Raw genomic sequence first — 19,544 nt, 5'->3', positions numbered from 1 at the left:
GAAGGACTTGCATCAGTTTAAGTTTATTGGACTAAACTATTTCTGGATTCATTTTAAAAAGTAAAAAATGTATTTCAAATAATCTTTTAAAATTAAGGTGACGCTACAACAGAAAACATTGGTCTTTGTTCAGAACCTTTGTAAAATCCAATATTCAACTACAACATTTAATTAAAAATAAACCCTGAAGTAGAATTTCCTTGTTGCCTGTGAGAGGTAAGAGTGTGATCTGCAAAGAAACCAATTGCATAGTATGCATTCCCATCACACCGCTCAAAGAGGAAAAATAAAATTTCAGAGCCAACCCTTTGAAGGCAGAAGCTGCAAGGGATCCAAGCCAGAGGGAGAGAGCAGTGCCTAGTTTTGAGTTAATTCGATTTCATTTTTGTGAAAACTCTGAATCATTGCCAATTACACATTCACAGAAAATTAAGCACATTCCTTTCAACATAAATCTATGTATTAGGGTTTAACCACCAGATGAGTCAGTTTTAGAGACAGTGTAAATCAGTCCAACTCCTTTTAAGTCAGTGGTTTATCCCACAGCAGGATCTTTCCATTATATGGAATTTACTTGGTAGGTCACTTATGTTTTAAATATAATAAATTATTTTAGAGTTCCTCATATATTTGAACACTTAGAGATACTCTGATGATAATTACCAGTTCTCTGGATATATGCATATAAAATAGTAGGTGTATCTGCAATATCATTATTTATTGATTTTATATAAAAAGTCTTTCCAAAGCCAGTTTATAATTTTAAAAGACTGAAATATGTGCTTTATTTTTAATAGCTTCCAAAAAATTTAATAAGAAAAGGATCAAGAAAATTCCCCTTCAGCAACCATGTGAAGTAGGAAGGTGTACCAGCTCTGCCTCACTAGAACAGAAAGTGTAGTTTCCAGTGAAATTAGAATTTCAGAGCACAAAAGAAAAATGTTCACCATATTGTCAGTGTTTATCTACATAACTGGTCATTTTTTAAAGTACACAGTATTATAGGGAGCTATGGTCTCTGCCTGGGTGTTTAACACACTTGCTTAATTTGTAAAACTCAATGGGCTTTTCCTTATTTGCAGAGGAAGATGTGCTAGGTACAATGATTGTACAACAAAAAAAGCAATTATTTTATTACATCAGAATATTGAATTGTCAACAACAACAAAAAATTATTTTATGACCAAAGAAGAGAATTTCTACAAAATTATTTTCATTCTTCCCAGGATTTTTGGAGAAGAGTAAATTGATATTTAAATAGCTAAATAGGTGATTTTAAGCCTGAACGTCATTGTAGTCCTATGCATTTTTCTCTCCTTTCAGACACTTATGAGAGAGAAGCTACAAGTCAATACACAGTTGCTTGAACATCATGTGATGATGGATGTCATATGCACCTCCTCGTTTATTTGGCACACATTAAAAAAACAACCAAACAATCAAACAACCTGCCAGGGAAAAGCACTGCTATACTCTTGACCTGAATTAGTTAGCAAATGTTAAAGATCTAGAGAAAATACTGTGTGTTTCACTTAAAGACCCAAACATACCTGTTAAATTACCATTTAAGGTAACATAAACAATATATTTCTACAGCTATTTCTATTTTTCCTATATTTTTTTTCACTCAATAATAGAAAGGTTTATTTCAACCCCAAACCTCTGGGAATTTAAAATACTTTCCAAATAGTAGTGCATCCAGTGATTTTACTGGTTAGAGGGTGGCCTACTACCAGAGCTAATACTGTTAGCTGGAATAACTGGAGTAGATAGACTGTGCATCAGCATTTTCAAAATTGTACCCAAATGAATCTGTCAGTTTACACCTCTCAAAGACCTCTGGTTTAAAACACTTCAGTTCAAAAGGCAGCATACCTGCTTTTAACTCCCCCGCCCAACAACTTTTGACAGAAGTTCACTTAAGTGTCAGTATAACAGGTTGAAGCTACACAGAAATGCGATGTGATGTATGTACCAAGATATTGCTACCACTGTAAAATCCATGATACAGGTCTGAGCCAGCACTCTGTAATTTTTATCCACTTAGCTGTAAGAAATTATAATCACAGGAATTTTGCTTATCACTAAGTTCTATTTACTGGCATTGGCACCAATGCGGAATGAAAGGAAATGGATTCCTAGGTTCTATAAATCTTTTGGATTGGATATGATTGTGGATTTGAATACCTGCTTATTTGGGTCCCTTTAGGTCTATACCCATTTTCACGCTTTTAATAAGCAATGTCATGTTTTAATTTCCTACAATAATTTAGGATGTTTCCTTCACACTTTAAATAATTTGCTGCCCAAAGCTGTTCTATGCCTAGCTTCAGTAGTCTCTTAATTTCCAAGTTATATGGGCCTTCATGTTGCTACAGATAACCCATTTTCAAGAATCATTATCAAAACAAGAACAGTTTGTCCCCACACTGCAGATAGCAATAATCTGAGGCTGTCTTTTCAGTCTTGTTTCAGTCTAATGGCTGGCACATTTTGCTTTGGCTATTCCTGCTATTTACTCTTCCACAATTTTAAGCTGACATGTAATTTCAGGAAATTGCTCAGATTCTTCATTTGATAACTCTTATTTCAAAAGTCTATTAGATGGTAGCCTAACCCTACGGAGCATGTGGAAGAAAATTATTTCATGAGAATTGCTTTGCTGGGTAAAGAAATGACATCACCACAGTTTAAGATGACCGCTGTTCTGCCATTACTCATTTCAAATGGTAAATTGCTCTGCAAAGAGTTGTGTTGAAACTTCACAAAATATCACTTCTCAGTGTGTGAACAGAGCCATGTCTAATATACAAATGTGGCTGAAATGGGTGAGACCATGGTCTAAGGTACTGTTCAGTGTGAGGAGGAGTGTGGATAAGAAACTGTCAGAACTGACCTGAGGTATATGCATTTGATCACTAGTCAGTTATGTACCCCCAGTCTGTTGCCAGTTCACAAAAGATGGAACTAGCAGTTCCAACAACAGGGTTTTACACTGCAGAACCTTACAGAGCAAGCCTGAGCAGCACTTGCTTTTAGCACTCACAAACCCTTCATAAAAAGAGGTAAACAGGCACCTCGGGCAGTTCAAAGTTGGAGCACTTGAAACACAAGGCACTGAGAGTGAAGAGCAGACAAGCTTCTGCCAGAAGATGCTGTGTGTGACATGCCCAGTCCATTGATCAGCAGATAAGTATCCAAAGCAGATTGGTGATTTAATCTGCTCCCATGGGCTTGCATCACTTTGAGAAGACAGCATGATGCTATCAGCTCTTTTTTGTTACCCAGGTTCTGCCAGAAGACTGCCACTTATAAAGTACAACTTGTTTTCAAGCAATTAGAAGCAAAGTCTCAAAATTAAATCCTAAATGTATACTCAGAAGCATTTTTCCCTCCTCTTGTTTGGTTTACAAATAGAACTGGATTTCCCAATGTGTTTTGACAATTGTATTTCTGCGTCTAAGTGGATACCTTCTTTATAATAAGGCACGACTTAACGTGTTTTCCTTGGTTATAGAAGCTGATTTTCTATCTGGGTCCATAAATCAAAGCATAAGCAAAATCATTTTTTTACCATAGATGCATTCAACTGACATCATGCTACAAATAATAATTAAAACGGTTTTTCAAAATAAATTGTAAAAAATTGAGCTAAGAGGTGAGGTCAGTGCTAGCAAGAATTTTCTTGAATCAGAAATTCTTTTCCAAGAAAGCATAAGGGAATATGCAGACAAATATCATTCTGTTGAAGGAAAGGTGTTTTTTTTTTCCCCTGTAAACAATACAGATTACAAAAGGCATCTGTCTAACCATTATAATCTTTTTTTGGCTTGGAAACCCCTGATCCTACACCAGGGATAACTTTATGATCCATTTTCTTAGAATCTGAAAGAATTCTTGTAAGCAATCGAGAACTTTTCCAACTCATTTATATATTATTTACTAGAACAGTTGAACTGAAACTTCTGCTCATGCCAGCCTGTACAACAGACAGTAAAACAGTGTCACTCACAGGCAGCATTAACACCACATTGCTAGATACTAAATATGACATGTCTACCCACCAACGCACCTTCAAAGTGGAGAACACATTATCTCACTGGGGAACTACCAGCTACAATAGGATTAGCAGATGAAAATGAAACAACAGCTTTGTATAATAGGTAATTCCATGCACTATTTCAGAGGAAGCAGCTCATATTAGAGTTTTAAACTCTCATTTCCTATTTCTATTCTTCATAGTCCAACAGCTGGAAAGCCCAGTCATCACTGAAGTTACAATCCTTAAAAAGTACCTGATAAACCTGATAAAAAAGCACCTGATAAACTGCATAAACGGTTCATGGAGAAGTGGCTGAAGCGGGGAAAGGATATCTCCTCTCTTCCAGTAAGAGACCAAATGATGATGCTGGGTAATGATCTTCAGTTAAGCTTAGTCTCTTCCATCTGCTGAGGCCTGAAGAGCCTTTTCTTTCTTCTACAAATTATTTCAGCATCTTATGTAATTGGCAGCAAAACAATGCATATGATAAGTTTTTTTTCCTTAGAATTTCTAAAAGTTTTTAAAAGTTTTTAAAGGTTTGTTGGGGTTCTCCCCCCCCAGTCAGGGAAAAGATTTGAAAAAAGAATGGGCAAGGAAGGAAGGAAACATAGTTCTTCCATACTCTGGATATTTAATATTCAAATGATTGCACTCGCTTTTGCCCAAGCTCCCATTCAAATACATGTTGTATATTTAGGCAAAGAAAGATACCTTGTGGTATAAGGCACCTCTGTGATACCAGAAGAGAATATCCAATCTCTGGACCTCAAAAGACAAGTGAATACATACAAATCTGCTCAATTCTCTACAGACCAAGGCACCTCCCACCAGAACTTTGATGTCAAAACCTGAGAACTTAGGCATTTTCTAGCATAGGCAGCTGTAAGCAGAAGCTCTGCAACTCAGAAGTGACCTGCCCTAATCTCATTTTTGTTACTTGTCCTTTATGTTGGTAGAAACCCAATTGGCCAAGAAAGATGGGAATTGCTCTGGCACTCATAGGGCTTCACAGCCTTACATAGGCTAGTAAGACTAGAGGAGTATCACAATGAACTCAGCCTTTCTTGTTAAAGTTCCTAAGACAACGTTTGTATTTGTTCCAGGAGGAAGGGCAAGACTGCAAATGATTGTACAAACTAGTCCCTTGCATATGAGAGCAGGGAACAAGTTCTAACTTTCAGCTTAGAGTACAAATCTAACCATGGTTATTCTCAGCCTCAGACAAAATATTGCCTGGCAGCGGGCATTGCAACATCTTCAGAACTTGGAAGTTTCCCGTCTAACCAGCAGAAGCAGCTTAGAGGACTATATTTATCTGCACAAATATAGGTATATAGAAACTGTGGGTGTCTCATTTCTCTGTATCCAGATTCTTAATTAGTCACAAAACCAGCTGTAAATCTATTTGTGGATTTCATCTCTTGTCGCAAACTGATGTTGTAGTTCATTACTTTCATAAAGCAGATAGGAAAGAAAAAAAAGAATAACATTGAACTTCAGAATTTTCATAATCCAGTCACAGTCTAAACTCAGATCCATTATAACCATTCACCAAGAGATCTTCTGGGAAAAAACATCAATATAGAAAATGATGTAAATTAGTAAAAACAGTAAAGAAACTAAAAATACAGCATACTGAATGGATCATCAGGATACATCTGTTTCAAAACAAACAGCTATGTTTTGATTATAAATAGATGTAGCAGAACTTCTAAACCATTTATAAAGGCTTAATTCAAGCTTTCCTGGCTTGAACTAAAGTCTAGGTTCTTACTGGTTTTAGAAATTTACTAGTAAAAATATAAGACATTACTTCAGGCACTAGCTTTTACAGCAAATTCAATAAAAATAAGAGCCCATATATGAACCACCCTTTCAGCCACATATGTTATGGTGGAGACATATGCTACACTAAGCAAATTCATGCCTAAGGGAAGGACTAAAGACACCTTTTTGTGCTGACACAATACTGTCTTGGCTTCCAAGGGTTTTGCAGATGTGTGCCTTTCCTGACTGTCCTTGCTATGAGGCATTTGTCATGCCATGGCACAAAAACCCCAACCCAACATAAAGAAATCCTCAGAATCCCAAAAAACAGACATGAGAAATCATACAGGTCACATGAACACTATGAGAACTGAGGTTATGGATTAGTTTGGGGCAGGCATGACATAGCCCCAGTTCAGGCTGTTGAATACAGGGTAGCTGGCAATAATGCACTGTAAAGGAGAGCTTGATCTCTCTTCTCTGAAATCTCGCTCTTGCCCAACATTTCCCAACCGCAGTTTCCTGACATGTCACCGTAGTCACAGGAATTCACTCACAGTACCACAAACTGAAAGTGATAGAGCAACCACTGCTCACAGCTGCCTGAGCAGGGCACGCTGCTGTGCTCTGGCTGTCTCTGCTGGAAAAAGCATGGCTGGCTTTCTCTCCAGATGAGATACTGAGAGTATCTATTAATAACACTATGATTTTACAGTTTATTAATTTGTAATAATATTCAAGAAGATAGCCTATGATCAATGTATAACATTGTGAAATGGAGCTAAAGAATATTTTTGTCTGAAAATAACTTAGACTGACAGGTTCCTTCTGTGGCTGTAGGCAGTACTAAAACAGAGGAGTCTAACAGAGTTTAAAGAAAAAAAAAGTTATGTGACAGCTTGGTTTAGCAGTGAAGAGATTTGCAGAGTAAGAGTTCTGTCTTAACTCACAGTTTGGCTGAAGGATTGACGATACGTGGATTGCTTCATTCCTCTCTTGTTTCAATTATTAATCTGGTTTTGCATTATGTTTGAGGAGTCACACTCAGCTTCCCGGTCCCACACTAGGTGGCATGAAGCAGTCTTCACCAAAACTATTATTCATTTAGTTAGACAGAAATAATATTGGTTGCCAGTTTAAGGCAAGACACCATTGGGACTCTGGCTCTTATTTGAGGTCATTTCTATTTAGATATTTGACTAACTTCTTGTTTAAACAAGAGTCTCTTCTAACTGCCTGCGATAGAGGTTCACGGTTCACCAAAATAACATAAAACTTCATTAAGTCTTCACAGAAAAATGACTTTACAAGAAAGTATTTTTTATCTTCAGTATATATGCTCAGCTAGTTGGAATAGATGAAACATGACAATAGTAGATGTAGTAGAGGACATTTAACAGAAAATTCCAAAAATCTGTATTAATATTCTCAGACAATTGTGTTATTCAATATAAGAATAGCTACTCTACTGTTCCTGTATTAATTTTATGTGTAATGTCACTTTGTCCTTTTTTGTTTATATTTCTCAAAGGCTGAATACCAGAAGATTTTTTCATGTAGTACAATAATATCCAAAGCAGGAAATAAGGCACCTGGGGTAAAAACAACACATGCTGGTGTACATTTTCTACACCAAATGGTCTTAAACAAGGTTGGGGCACCTTCTATCAAAATACGTGCTTTGAAATTCTAGGTGTGTAGTAAGAAAGATCCAGATGGGTAAAAGCAGTTGAGAAATATAATGCAGAAGCTGTGTTATGTCTCAAGAGGGGTGGAGGTCTTTGTACAGTCTCTGTAACTATAGCTGGTGTACCTATACTTCCTTTCAGCTTCCTCTCCTTGTCAAAATCACCAAATGCAAAGAATGTTTCATAAGGAATATGAAGAAGGCCCACTGGGACTTTCATTTTTATGAGATTACCATATGAAATGTTTCAGATGAATAACTGGTTTTCTGTAGCTTTAATCAGAAAAGCAGTATTAATCAATCTAACCCATTCTTTTTTTCCTTCAGGCTGTTGATTTGTAAAATTAACATGACTGGAGAAAAAGTATGGTTGTATACTATTTGGTTTAGAACACCTTATTCTATGTGAAAATAAACATCATCTGCAAGAGGTGATAACGCAATACTGGAATGTAAAGTAAAAAATTGAAAACGTTTGCAGCATGTGATTTTCATAAATTACATTTTTTCTTAACGTGGATGGTACTGATGCCTTACAAGTTTTTTGGTAACCCACTGTTCCCGCCCTGTACAGCAAGGTCTACTAATCACCGACCTGCAGAAAGTTCTGTCTCCACTGGCTCGTCAGCCAGTAGTTTTGGCAGTGGCTACAGCATGGATAGCGAAGGCAGCAGCAGTGCCACAGGAGAGAATAATCTATTTCCCATCCCAAGAATGTAAGGCTTTTCCTTTAATATACCATATCCTCTGTGCACTGATCATTTATAGCCCTTTCACTTGCCAGTCATCTTCTTAAGCAGTTTGCTCTACAGACTTGAGTTACGCAGTAGAATAACAACTAAAGGGGGAGGAGAATTTTTTCCGAGTTTGCATTTTTATTTTGCTTTGTTGAATACTGAATTATTAATAACCATCCAAACCTGTGCCTCAACTTCATGAATTTATTGCTGTCACACAGAAGAGGTGCAAGTCTCAGCCTTTGATGCTTGGGTTAGGTTTTAGAAGTATAACTTTCGTAAGCCTGAGAATGCTTAGTTTAAGTTTTCAGATTGACCTTCTAGAAATATGTGTTACTAGTGCAACTGAAATTCAGATTCTGCATATAAACTAACTTTCCCCAAGTTTTTAAGAATTTGAGTAGAATTTCTCAGAAGCTGTTTATTGACAAAAAATTTTGGGGAGGGAGCCCCTGCAGGAATTATCAAGCTACTATCAGTGCAATGATCCTATAAAATTATTTAATTTTCGGCCATTTTACCTGGTTAACTACACCTCAGAGAAAAGTTTTGCCAGGATTTTTACCCCTCAACTTTGGCAGCATCCATCTTCATTTGGCAATTACATTTACATTACTTTACAGGAAAAAATAACTGCTCCTGATCAACTGATCTGACTTTTTAATAGATTGACTGTTCTCAAAATATTAGTGGTTGTTGCTCATTCAGTGTCTGCAAGAGTTGTTCCATGTATTTCTCTGGAACATAAGTTTTTGCTTTTTCCCTGCAGTCTTGAATTATTAGTCACAAGAGTTTGATATAATCTTCCTAAAAAAGCTTGAAGGAAGAAGAAATTCATTCTCTAGAACTGTGGCATTTCTAAGTATTCATCATTTTCTAAAATAAAGCTCAATGATATTTTTTCTACAGTTTATTAGTGACTAAAAGGGAAATAGACATGAATCTAATATTTCAGTCTCATTTTCAGAATCTAGGAGGACAATGTAAGCTCAGGTTGGGGGGTGCCAATCGCTTAATCCTCATTGAACATTTCAGTCACATTGTTCTCTGTTAAAATGAGCTGTACTTCCCAGTGGCAAAGACTGTCTTGAATTGGATTTGACAAAGAAAATTATTTTGCCATTGTTCTTAATGAGAAAGCAAAGATGCATAAAATCTTTGTGCACAGAAACACGAGGTGGAGCTCTCAGTAGAAGTTTTTAGTTCACATATGCTAAATTTGAGTCTGAATACTATCACTCATTGTGTATTATTCAGCAATGTAACAGTATCTACAGTTACTTAGTATTTGGCTGACAGATTCACCAGCCTATTAAATCTGAAATCAGCTGCACTTCTACTGAAAAGCAGGAAGAAGTTTCCAAGGCTTCAGCTTTTCTCATATAGTATTTTGTTCCCATGAATTTTACTTAAATACAATATATCCAGCCCTCTTATTTTCTGTTAAGGGCTAGAGCATCTTCTTTTTATGGCATTTTCAAAGGAAATTTTTTATACGCTGACATTAGACGGAGACTTTAAAAGTTACACAGGGCTTTTACATAGACAGAAAATGTTTTCTTTTTCATGTTAGTCTCAAGGGCTTTACATTGCAATGTAATGAAAAAGAATGACAGAAATACTTTTTACAGTATCAGAGACCTTTGGGATCATCCCTAGGGAGAATGTTTTAAAATAGATAATTGTTTCCATTTTAAATTCTGGATAAAAATTCTTATATATCTGAATATATGTATGACTGACATTTTAGTCAATATTTGCATTCACGCTGGGTTGATAATGACTTCAGGGACTCTGACCTTGCACATTAATTCAGCATATCCATAAGACCACAGTTCACTATTTGGATGTGAAGTGTAACTGAGAAAAGTAATTTTAGGTGCCTTGGCATACAAAAATATTTTTGGTTAAAAGCTCCCTGTTTAGATTAAGCTTCTGATCTATGAATAGAAAAAGTGTTGGATAAGCCGAGTTTTAAACTCTTTAGTCCAAATGCTTTTAACCATAGGAACATTTAGTCATGAAGCAAAATAAAAGAATTAAATAGTGACACCATGGGAATTGTTAGATAAGGTAACTAATTAGAATACTTGCCCATATTAAATATCGCTATAACTATCAAGGGAAATTAATCATTATATAGGTTTGTACACAGCCAAATAAATCTTGTAAAGCCTTTCTAGTTGGGAGATATTTTTTTAGAAGACTCTTATTATCCAGTTGTAATACCCCTGAAAGTTACTCATTATATCAACTATAATTATGAGCAGATTCTCTATGCCTTTGTATTATGTAACCATCTATAACAGTGCAATGTCTGTAAAATTATATTAATTTTGAATGCAAAGGTAAAAAGCAACTGAACGATGCGTAAGGAACCTAACCCTAGGGACAAATAATTCTTGTATCATGATTGTAATACACTTACAAAACATTACCTCACAGAAGAAAAGAATAACTTTCTGTTAAAATTGATTTTAAAATGACTTTAAAAATGAACATTTTACACTAATTTGTTAGTTCATTGTGGACTTGGACAACTTCCATTGTTGCTGTGAAACATGAAGCTGGCTCATCGGTAGCAAAGAACAGCACTGACCCTTTAACCCCAGAGGAATCGCACGCATCTGAAGATAATGCCTTATATTCTCTATCACAGCATTTCAGTGTCTTAAGGAGAAAGACAAACAGAAGCACAAACATCTGATATTAGCAGACATGTTTTTGAGAGTGATCGTAATCATGCCTTAGAGGTTACAACAAGTATGTTTAAAGATAGCTTACATTTTACCTTTCATTGTCTAAAAATAGACATCTAGACTAGTCCAGGTTCTTTCTCCATCCAGTGGAGAAAGATAGGCACCTCCAGAGCATGATCTGTTCCACTCATTTTAAGATTAATATATGTCTCAGAAGTTAATTGTTTCTTATGCTAAATTTAAATTGTAATGTAAAAATCAATAATTAAAAGAAGATAATTACCACAATTATGCCTTACCTTTGAAGTAATGGTATTGTAGACCAAATATCAATTTGGTGACTCCTCATTATATATCTCACTGTTCACCGTAACAGGATAAATGAGGAAAGGAGCTATGCAGACTGATTGCAGAACAACAGGCCAAAGGGGGCAGGTAGCAGAAAGTACCTGATGGCCCCATTCTGTAATCATGTACAGCTTAGCAAGATGTGATTGCAGTTGCCTCCAAAAGAGAAAAAAAACAATATTCTTAAGTAATCTGTCCAAATAGCAATAGAAAAAAACCTACTGTCCACTTTATTTTCTTGAAATTAAATACACCCGCACACACGCTTTTGGTTTTTAGAAATACCCATGATATTTGTCTTTTTGTACAGAACCAAGCCTCACTGGTTTGGGTGTATCATTTCCTTAGATCTCTTCTTTTTATGATCTTATTGACAACTACCACTGTATCTTTTAACAGAGGGAAGATGAGCCAGAATGGACAAGAACCAGTAAAGCCATCAGGAGTAGGATTAACCGATGCAGAAGGTAAAAAGAAATACAAACAACACTACAGTGGTATCCCATGTTTATAGAATGGATATGTTTATTTGTTTTACTTGTTATGCTATGAAAGATTAGCCTACGCTCTCTTTGTATTATAAAGATCCTGACTTTCATTTACTCTAAGGCCCTTTACACATAGCACCAATGTAATAAGTCTTCAGTTTAAATGAGAACAGTGTCTTACCTGTTTATTTAAAGTAATTAATTAGTTAGGCTGCAATGAATAATACCTGTCTTTCAATGTTCATTGCTTTTCATAGTATTGGAATAAAAAATATGAAGTATGGAGCTGACTCAATACCCATTAAATCAGAAGAAAGTATCCAGTGGCTGTCAGGCTCTATTTTTATAGCATTTCAGAATATTTATTTCATAAAGGAATTCTTAATTTTGGTTCCTATATAAGACATTAAGTTTAAATAAAAATATAAGCTTGACTGCTGCACTTAGACTATAGTGAATCCCTTATCTGAATGGGAAGTCCTGAGGGAATTTTTTTTTGGTATGAATGTGGTGTTGCCAAGGAAGGAGACATTGTAAAATTGGAACTGGAAAGAGCCCAACAGAATGGCTTTCAAAGTTTCATAAGCAATGTGATTATCTCTTTCGTGTGTAATAATGGACAACTGCATGAAAATTAAGAGAGTGTTTTGTATTGAAGGATATGTTAGGAAAATTCCGTTTCCCTTTACATATAAGGTTTTTTCTTTCAAGTGTATGTTTCTGTTGACCTCAAATATAAAACAATTATCATGACCTTCATTTTATTATTATAATAATACTTCTATCATTTTATCGCATTTCAATGCAGCTTTGGGTTTTAATTAATTCATAAATTGAAATTCATATATACAATTGAAGTTAACTTCATGTTAAGTGCAGCCTTAAAAAAATCAACATTTTTCAGGTTTCTGCAATGTGTATACATGGGTAAATAATCGCTGTTGCTATATTTGAGGTAAAAGTGGTTTAATGTTCCACAGATTTAAAGAAACCAAATTAGAATTTGAAGGTAGAACTGTAAAACTGTCCTTTCCAAAGCAAGAATCCTTAACTCAGTATATGCATTCTACTAAATCTTTCAGTACATAGTACTCATCATTATAAAAATCCAAATTCATCTGCTTGTCAAACTTCAATTTGTTCAATAGTAATTTTAGGTATTTGAAAAACAAACTATTTTTTATAAGAGAAATGGTGGGACGAAAATGGGAAATCAGGAATTTTCCATTTTTAATTTGTCATGATGTGTTTTATACAGAATGATAATTGTAAACAAATAGCTTTTCATCATTTTGTTCATCATAAATTGCCCTTTATGTAAGTTTTTGGATCATAAATTTCAGAACAAACAAATACAAAAAGTTTTAATTTGATGTATGTTTCATTCAGAAAAACCTCAAACAAACCAACCCAACCAAACAACACCTTTTGAAGCATTCTAAAAGATATGTACATGGCATTTGGTCACTAAAACTACTTTTCCAGCCAAAAGCATATTTCTGCTCATCTTCAAAATCTGGAAATAACTCAAGAGCTGCAATTCCCTAATTTTCACTTATGGTACAATTCAACTCTCCTAACTTGAGAAATCTAGGAGTTACAAATCCATGTCTGATAAAATGAGTGGTTCTTACCAAGTGTGGTTTGTCTCCATTGAGAGAAGCTGGGGTGGCCAGCCTAGTTTTTAGTGTCTGATTTCTAACTGACTTTGATGGGACAGATCAATCTCAAATGATAAATTAAATTAAAAGCTGGAAAACAATTCAATAGCATTTCAGTTTCAGCATGTAAATGTGATTATCTTTTGGGGATGTAGTTAAGAATTTAGAGGAACTCAGGATTAACTGAGAATTACTTTAGTATTATAGAATTATTGTGGTGTTCTTTTCATAGATGAACAAAACTGAATGAAAATCTTAAAGTCTTAAAGATTAAATGATAACTTTTCTGTAGTGCATTTATCTATGTGGTGGACCAGATGAGCTCTGCAATTAATGGGAAGAAAGTATTCATTCTCATTTTTTATTAATTTGTAGAGAGCTCCCATAGTTGATATTTGTATTCTCATTTGCAAACAGGGATTTAGTGTTACACTTAAAACTTTTCAATACTAGTACTATTTTTACATTTTCAAATATTCTTAATGGATAACTTCTGTGAAAAGTAGCCTGTGGATTACTCTCTTCAAAACTGTGCAGAATAAATTCAATTGCTTAAACATGCGGACCTGCTGCTACTTGAAATGTTTTAGTCATCCAAGTCATTTACACAAGTCTGGCATACATGGCAGGGGACTTACAGGGACAAGATCTTTAAGACCAGTAGCTGGAGGCAAAGCAAGGTAGGACTCTCAAATGCCAATGAAAACTCGTTTTCAGGCAGCTGAATCAAAACTGTAGAAACAGGGTTCAGATTCAGCTCACAGAGTATGACACCAGATTTTACACATGTACATAAGTGGAACCACCAAGGGAAAATATTCTCCTTTTGTAATTGTTTACCTGCTTGAGAAATGTGCTACTGTTTTGTTGGGAATAGTTTTTGTGCTATTAAGCTGTATTTGGTAAATTATAAGTAAATATTGGAAAACAGTACTATTTACTTTGCTGACACAACCAAATGGTCAATATAAATAACTGTGAGTATTGCTATGATAATCTTTGTTTCTCTGAACATATCATCTTGTCATATTCTGTATTTTCATACTACTTAATAATATAAAATATTTCAGAGTTTTGTTCTTGGACACTGTGTTACAGTTATTTTTATGATATTCATTGTTGCATGCTATCGTACACTGGACATTCTGCCCTGAGCAGATGAAATACTTCATCTTCTTAAACTTCAGTAAATCTTATGATACATATTGTGATCTTCATTGAGTTATGCAAACCAATTTCTCTATTCATTTCAGAAAGTGCAATACATTTTTTTTTTAAGATTTCTTATGACATGCCATGGAATATTACAGATGTTACAAACAAAAAAAACCCAATTGTGTTCCATGTAAGGATTGAAACTAACAATTAAAAGAACATGATTAATATCTTGATTCAGTTGTAGATCATAATTGGTCTATACGCCCTATGAAACTGCTCAGCCAATAGATCCCAGATGGTATTTTCCACATACCAACTATATATCCAATTAAGAAATACATGGGGAATATTATTTTGATATATTTCAAAAGTGTGGATTTACTAGGTAATCCGAAGCTGCCATTATTTCTAGTAGAAGAGATATATAGATATAAATAGCATTTTAACTGAAATAGTTTACTATAAGGAAATTTTGGATCTTCTCATTTTGAGAATATCATTCCCCTAGGATCACAGACATTGGTGTTCATCTCAAAGACTTAGGAAAGATGAACATGTCAGTAAACATGGCCTAGCTTCACTCATTCAGTAGTTTTTGGCGTGAATGAGTACCCATAGTGCTTCTGTCATCCTCTCTGCTTGGCCTCATGGTCAGGATTTTTAGTCAGAAAACTATAAACCTTGTACAGGAGCAGAATGGCTCCCCACCCACACCTTCCAAGACAGTGTTTTTTCAACTTGTTAAAAAAAAAATCCCATCTAGTCCATGTCCTGAATACCAAAAACTTCTCTACACAGTTCTGCCATGGCTCAGAGCCTCACTTTCTGACATTTCCAGTGGTCCTTTGAACATCGTCCTTTGAGTGCAGTAAAATGAAGTCCTGTAAGTAAGAAACTCCCTGTATGAATGACTGGACCTGGACACAAAATTGCAGAACATTCTAGTAACGCCTCCATAGATGTGTTTCCACACCCGAGCAGAAAGAATAGTTTTGTACTATTTTGAAATCTGATGATGCACACATACTGAACTTCTGCAAGATGACATACTAGTGATATGCACTCATTGTTTACATAGCCTTTAATGCACTCTTCCAGGGTTTTCCTTTTTTGCATGTTATGTATTTGTCTGAGTTACAGATTAAAAAAAGAAAGCAACAAACAAGCTCTTTGATAACATCATACTTTAACAGGCAAATTTTACAATACTGTGATTTTTATTTCATCTATTCAGAGGATTCTAAGCTAAAAAACACCCATCTTTTATTAATTTTTGAGCTTTGTGGTTCATCAGCCTGGATTATAAACTAATTCATTTTTAACAGTTTCATCACTTAACTTTATATTTCATTAATTAAGACAGTCTAATCGCTGTTTATGAGAAAAATGGTTCAAATACCACACAAAACTTAAAAACAGGCTAGGTGGTCATTCTAATAACATTTTGGAGGAAAGATGCATGACCTCTGTAAGTAAGCAACTGGCAATTATTTGACTTGTAAATTTTCCTTTATAGCTTTCTGAATAGCCCTGGTAAAATCTTCATCCATCATGTCTGCACAGAATAGACCCTAGAGTGAGTTATCTTGCAAACTGTATCATGCTTTCTCTTGAAGGGATGCCCAGGAGTAATACGTGGATTAGCTTTCTTTAGTAAAATAAGGCATAAAACAAACCGTCAGCACAGGCAAAACTAAGCATTGCCACATTCTTCGAAGTAATTAAAACTCAGAAGAAAAATTAATTCTTTTATTTGCTGTCTATTTAGGCTAGAGTAACTCTGTTTAAGCCAAAGGACTCACTGTGGTATGACTGAGAACAGACTAAGGCCTTGAGTTGTTGCTTAAATCAATTTGCTGCATCTCTACCCTTAAAAAATTTAGCATTTTGACTTTTATAACTACATTGGTTGAAATATCAGAACTGTAATATTAGTCCTTATGAGGATGTTCAGAGAGAAATAGTCTTAATTTTGGATCTTCAACCAGAAAGTTATAAGTAAGAGAAGAAAAAAGACAGATGAAGGAAATTATTAAGGGCTAATCACAATACAGTTACTGAGATTTGCAAATGGTTTTACGTATGCACAAATCTGTACTTTGATGTCATGGTTGGCCAGGCTGAAAACGTGGGGGCTACTAGAGATGAGAAACTTTTCTTACAGTTATCTGTATCATTTCACAAAAAAGATGACTGTGGGATCAGATTAAAATATGATACTTAATATTTATGAAGGAAGTTATAATTAGAATTGAACTTCTTGCTGGATTAAAATTAAGGTTAATTTTATTGCCCTTGCACAAGCAGTGGTGACTTTGAATGAAAACACTGAGACTGGGAACAATGTAGGACAGACATCAGGTTAAATATTAAACTTACATAACTTTGGGATCATCTGAGACTTTCCTTCTTTCATAATCAAGTCTAATTTATATCTTTGAAACTATTAGAAGGTAACTTCTGTGAAACATAACCTCATCTTAGGTCATCTAACATGAATACCAGCAAGACATATTTAGCTGTTTTTCCTTCACAAGCATTTTTCTCTTTAACTGTCTGAAACATCAAAAAAAAATCAGAAAGAAAACAAGAATTACAACATTTATAGACACCCCAAAAAGGTGCATAAGGGAAACATCCAGACAGTTGTTTTAAATGTTTGGAATAAGTTCTTTGATATTTAATGGAGAAGCACTGTGATTTAGGAATGAACATGCAAAAAATGTGATAAAGAGACTCTGACGTATGTTCTGGGTTTGGACAAGAGGGACTTGCATTAATTCATGGAAGAAAGCAGATTTTCTGGTAGTTTGATGCCAAAATTAGTGGAATGGCCATTTTGGGGAAGTCCTAAGAAGCTCATGCTGAACGATCTCAGAAGGAGAGAGGCAAAGTTACCTGGCACCTCAGCAGCCCTTGGATACCAGGGGGACTACAGGACAAAAGTAATCCTTGCTGTAAAATAGAGAAACACCAGTTATCATCCTGAGAACAGCCAGTTACGGGCAGCAAATGGTTTCCAGTGTGCCTCCAGAGCCCGGCAGCACTGCATTTGGGACTGCATCCTCACTTCCTGTGGGAACCAGTATACCACCACTTCAGGCCAGTGTTACAAAGAATATCAGTACCTAGTTTATGTGCTATAATTTGCCCCTGCAAAGCCTCCTCACAAACTATATGAGGAGCCTAAATACTCTAGCTATTACAAATGTACCCTTAACTTCCTTTGGTATGAAGGAAATCTCTAACAATTTATTTCTAATAATTAAGGCAACAGCTTTTGTTGCTTTTTCTTGGTCAGTAATGAGAAAAATTATAGTAGTTTACTTCTTCCAGAAGGCTCAACTACAGAATAGAATATAACACAACCTGCAAAATGAGTAAAGTGGGAGGGAGTTTAGAGAGAGCTCATCACCCATTACTCAAAGATGGGTGATGAGTTAATTGAGAGCAGCCCTGCGGAGAAGGATTTGGAGACACTGGTAGATGGGAAATTATATGTGACTCAGCAATGTGCATGTGCAGCCCAGAAACCCAACCGAGTCCTGGGCTGCATCACGAGAAGCATGGCCAGCAGGTTGAGGGAGGTGATTCTGCCCTTCTACTCCACCCTCCTGAGACCCCACCTGGAGCGCTGCGTGCAGTTCAGGGGTCCCCAGTACAAGAAAGACATGGACCTGTTAGACCTGTCTGAAAATGACCAGAGGGCTGGAGCACCTCTTCTATGAAGAAAGGCTGAGAGAGTTGGGATTGTTCAACCCGAAGAGAAGGCTCCGGGGAGACCTTATTGAAACCCTCTAATATATAAAGTGGGTTTATAAGGAAGACAGAGTCTTTTTACCAGGACCTGTACTGACAGGACAAGGCGCAACTGTTTTAAACTGAAAGACGGTAGATTTAGATTGGACATAAGGAAGAAATGTTTTACAATGAGGGGTGGTGGGATACTGGAACAGGTTTCACTAAGTTGCAGATGCCTCATCCCTGGAAGAGTTCAAGGTCAGGTTGGATGGTGATCTGAGCAGTCTGATCTAGTAAAAGATGTCCCTGCCCATGGCATAGGGCTTGGACTACATGATCTTTAAAGGTCCTTTTCAACCCAAATCATTCTATGATTCTATGATATGAAAGAGATGACAATGATTATTGAAGGGTTCAACACACAAACTGCAGATACTCCTGTACTGTGTGAGTGGTATTCTGGGAACAGTTGCCCATTCAGGCAAAGGTATTTTGCAGCTAAACAAGTAGGAACACTTTTATCCTTTGACATTATTTTCTTCTGTACCTTTGACTAGGAGCTTCAGGCACTCATGTCTCACTCGTTTCACCCGGTGTTTTGTCTTGAACAGATACAGCCAGTGACTCTGCCAGGAAAATTCCACTTCCATTGCAGTTTCTTACCTCTGCATTGAGCTTCAACTACTGAAGCAACGTCAGACTGTCACGTGTATAGTACTGGCTAGGAAGAGTCTAAAAACTGTTATTTCCAAGGAAAATCAGAAGTATCATTATATATCATACAACTGCTCACTTCTGTGTTTTTGTTAGGAAGTGAATGAATAGACAAATGAATTGTGAATCCACATGCTCAAGGTTACCAGCAAGAGTAGTCTCCAATTAACCTACAAATCATACACTAACACATACTTATTTTTCAAAAAAATTTTAGTTAAACCAAACTTTATCTTCTGGAGAGAAAATTCCTATCTCCTACAACATGATCCCTGACTCATAACACACTAGCAGTGTATAGGGCAGCAATAAAGGACCAAGTCAGAAACAGTTGCTTTCACAACAGCAGAGAATTTATGTTATTTTTGGAACAGTTCCATATTTCTGCACCAAGGCTTGATCCAATTTTTTTTCAAGGCCTTTTTAGACTGGTATCTCAAAACCACAGGGAGTTCCATCTATTTTGTTCTTGCACATGTGTGAAATACTATCTTTGCTGTTT

At 35.8% G+C, this 19,544-nt stretch overlaps 1 protein-coding gene across 1 annotated transcript in view; it reads left to right on the top strand.

Moving 5' to 3' along the window:
• The window catches only part of PCLO (piccolo presynaptic cytomatrix protein), a 368,745-nt gene that overhangs the window by 308,566 nt on the left and 40,635 nt on the right, over positions 1 to 19,544 (top strand). The window contains exons 22-23 of the mRNA XM_075081514.1: positions 8,071 to 8,212; positions 11,680 to 11,747. Of these exons, the coding sequence (XP_074937615.1) occupies positions 8,071 to 8,212; positions 11,680 to 11,747 (210 nt within the window). The remainder of the gene's footprint in view (positions 1 to 8,070; positions 8,213 to 11,679; positions 11,748 to 19,544) is intronic.

Source organism: Phalacrocorax aristotelis, chromosome 1 (assembly GCF_949628215.1).
Source record: "Phalacrocorax aristotelis chromosome 1, bGulAri2.1, whole genome shotgun sequence".
NCBI lineage: Eukaryota > Metazoa > Chordata > Aves > Suliformes > Phalacrocoracidae > Phalacrocorax > Phalacrocorax aristotelis.
The sequence above is the reverse complement of the archived record's forward strand: the minus strand, read 5'-3'. Positions and strand labels throughout refer to the sequence as shown.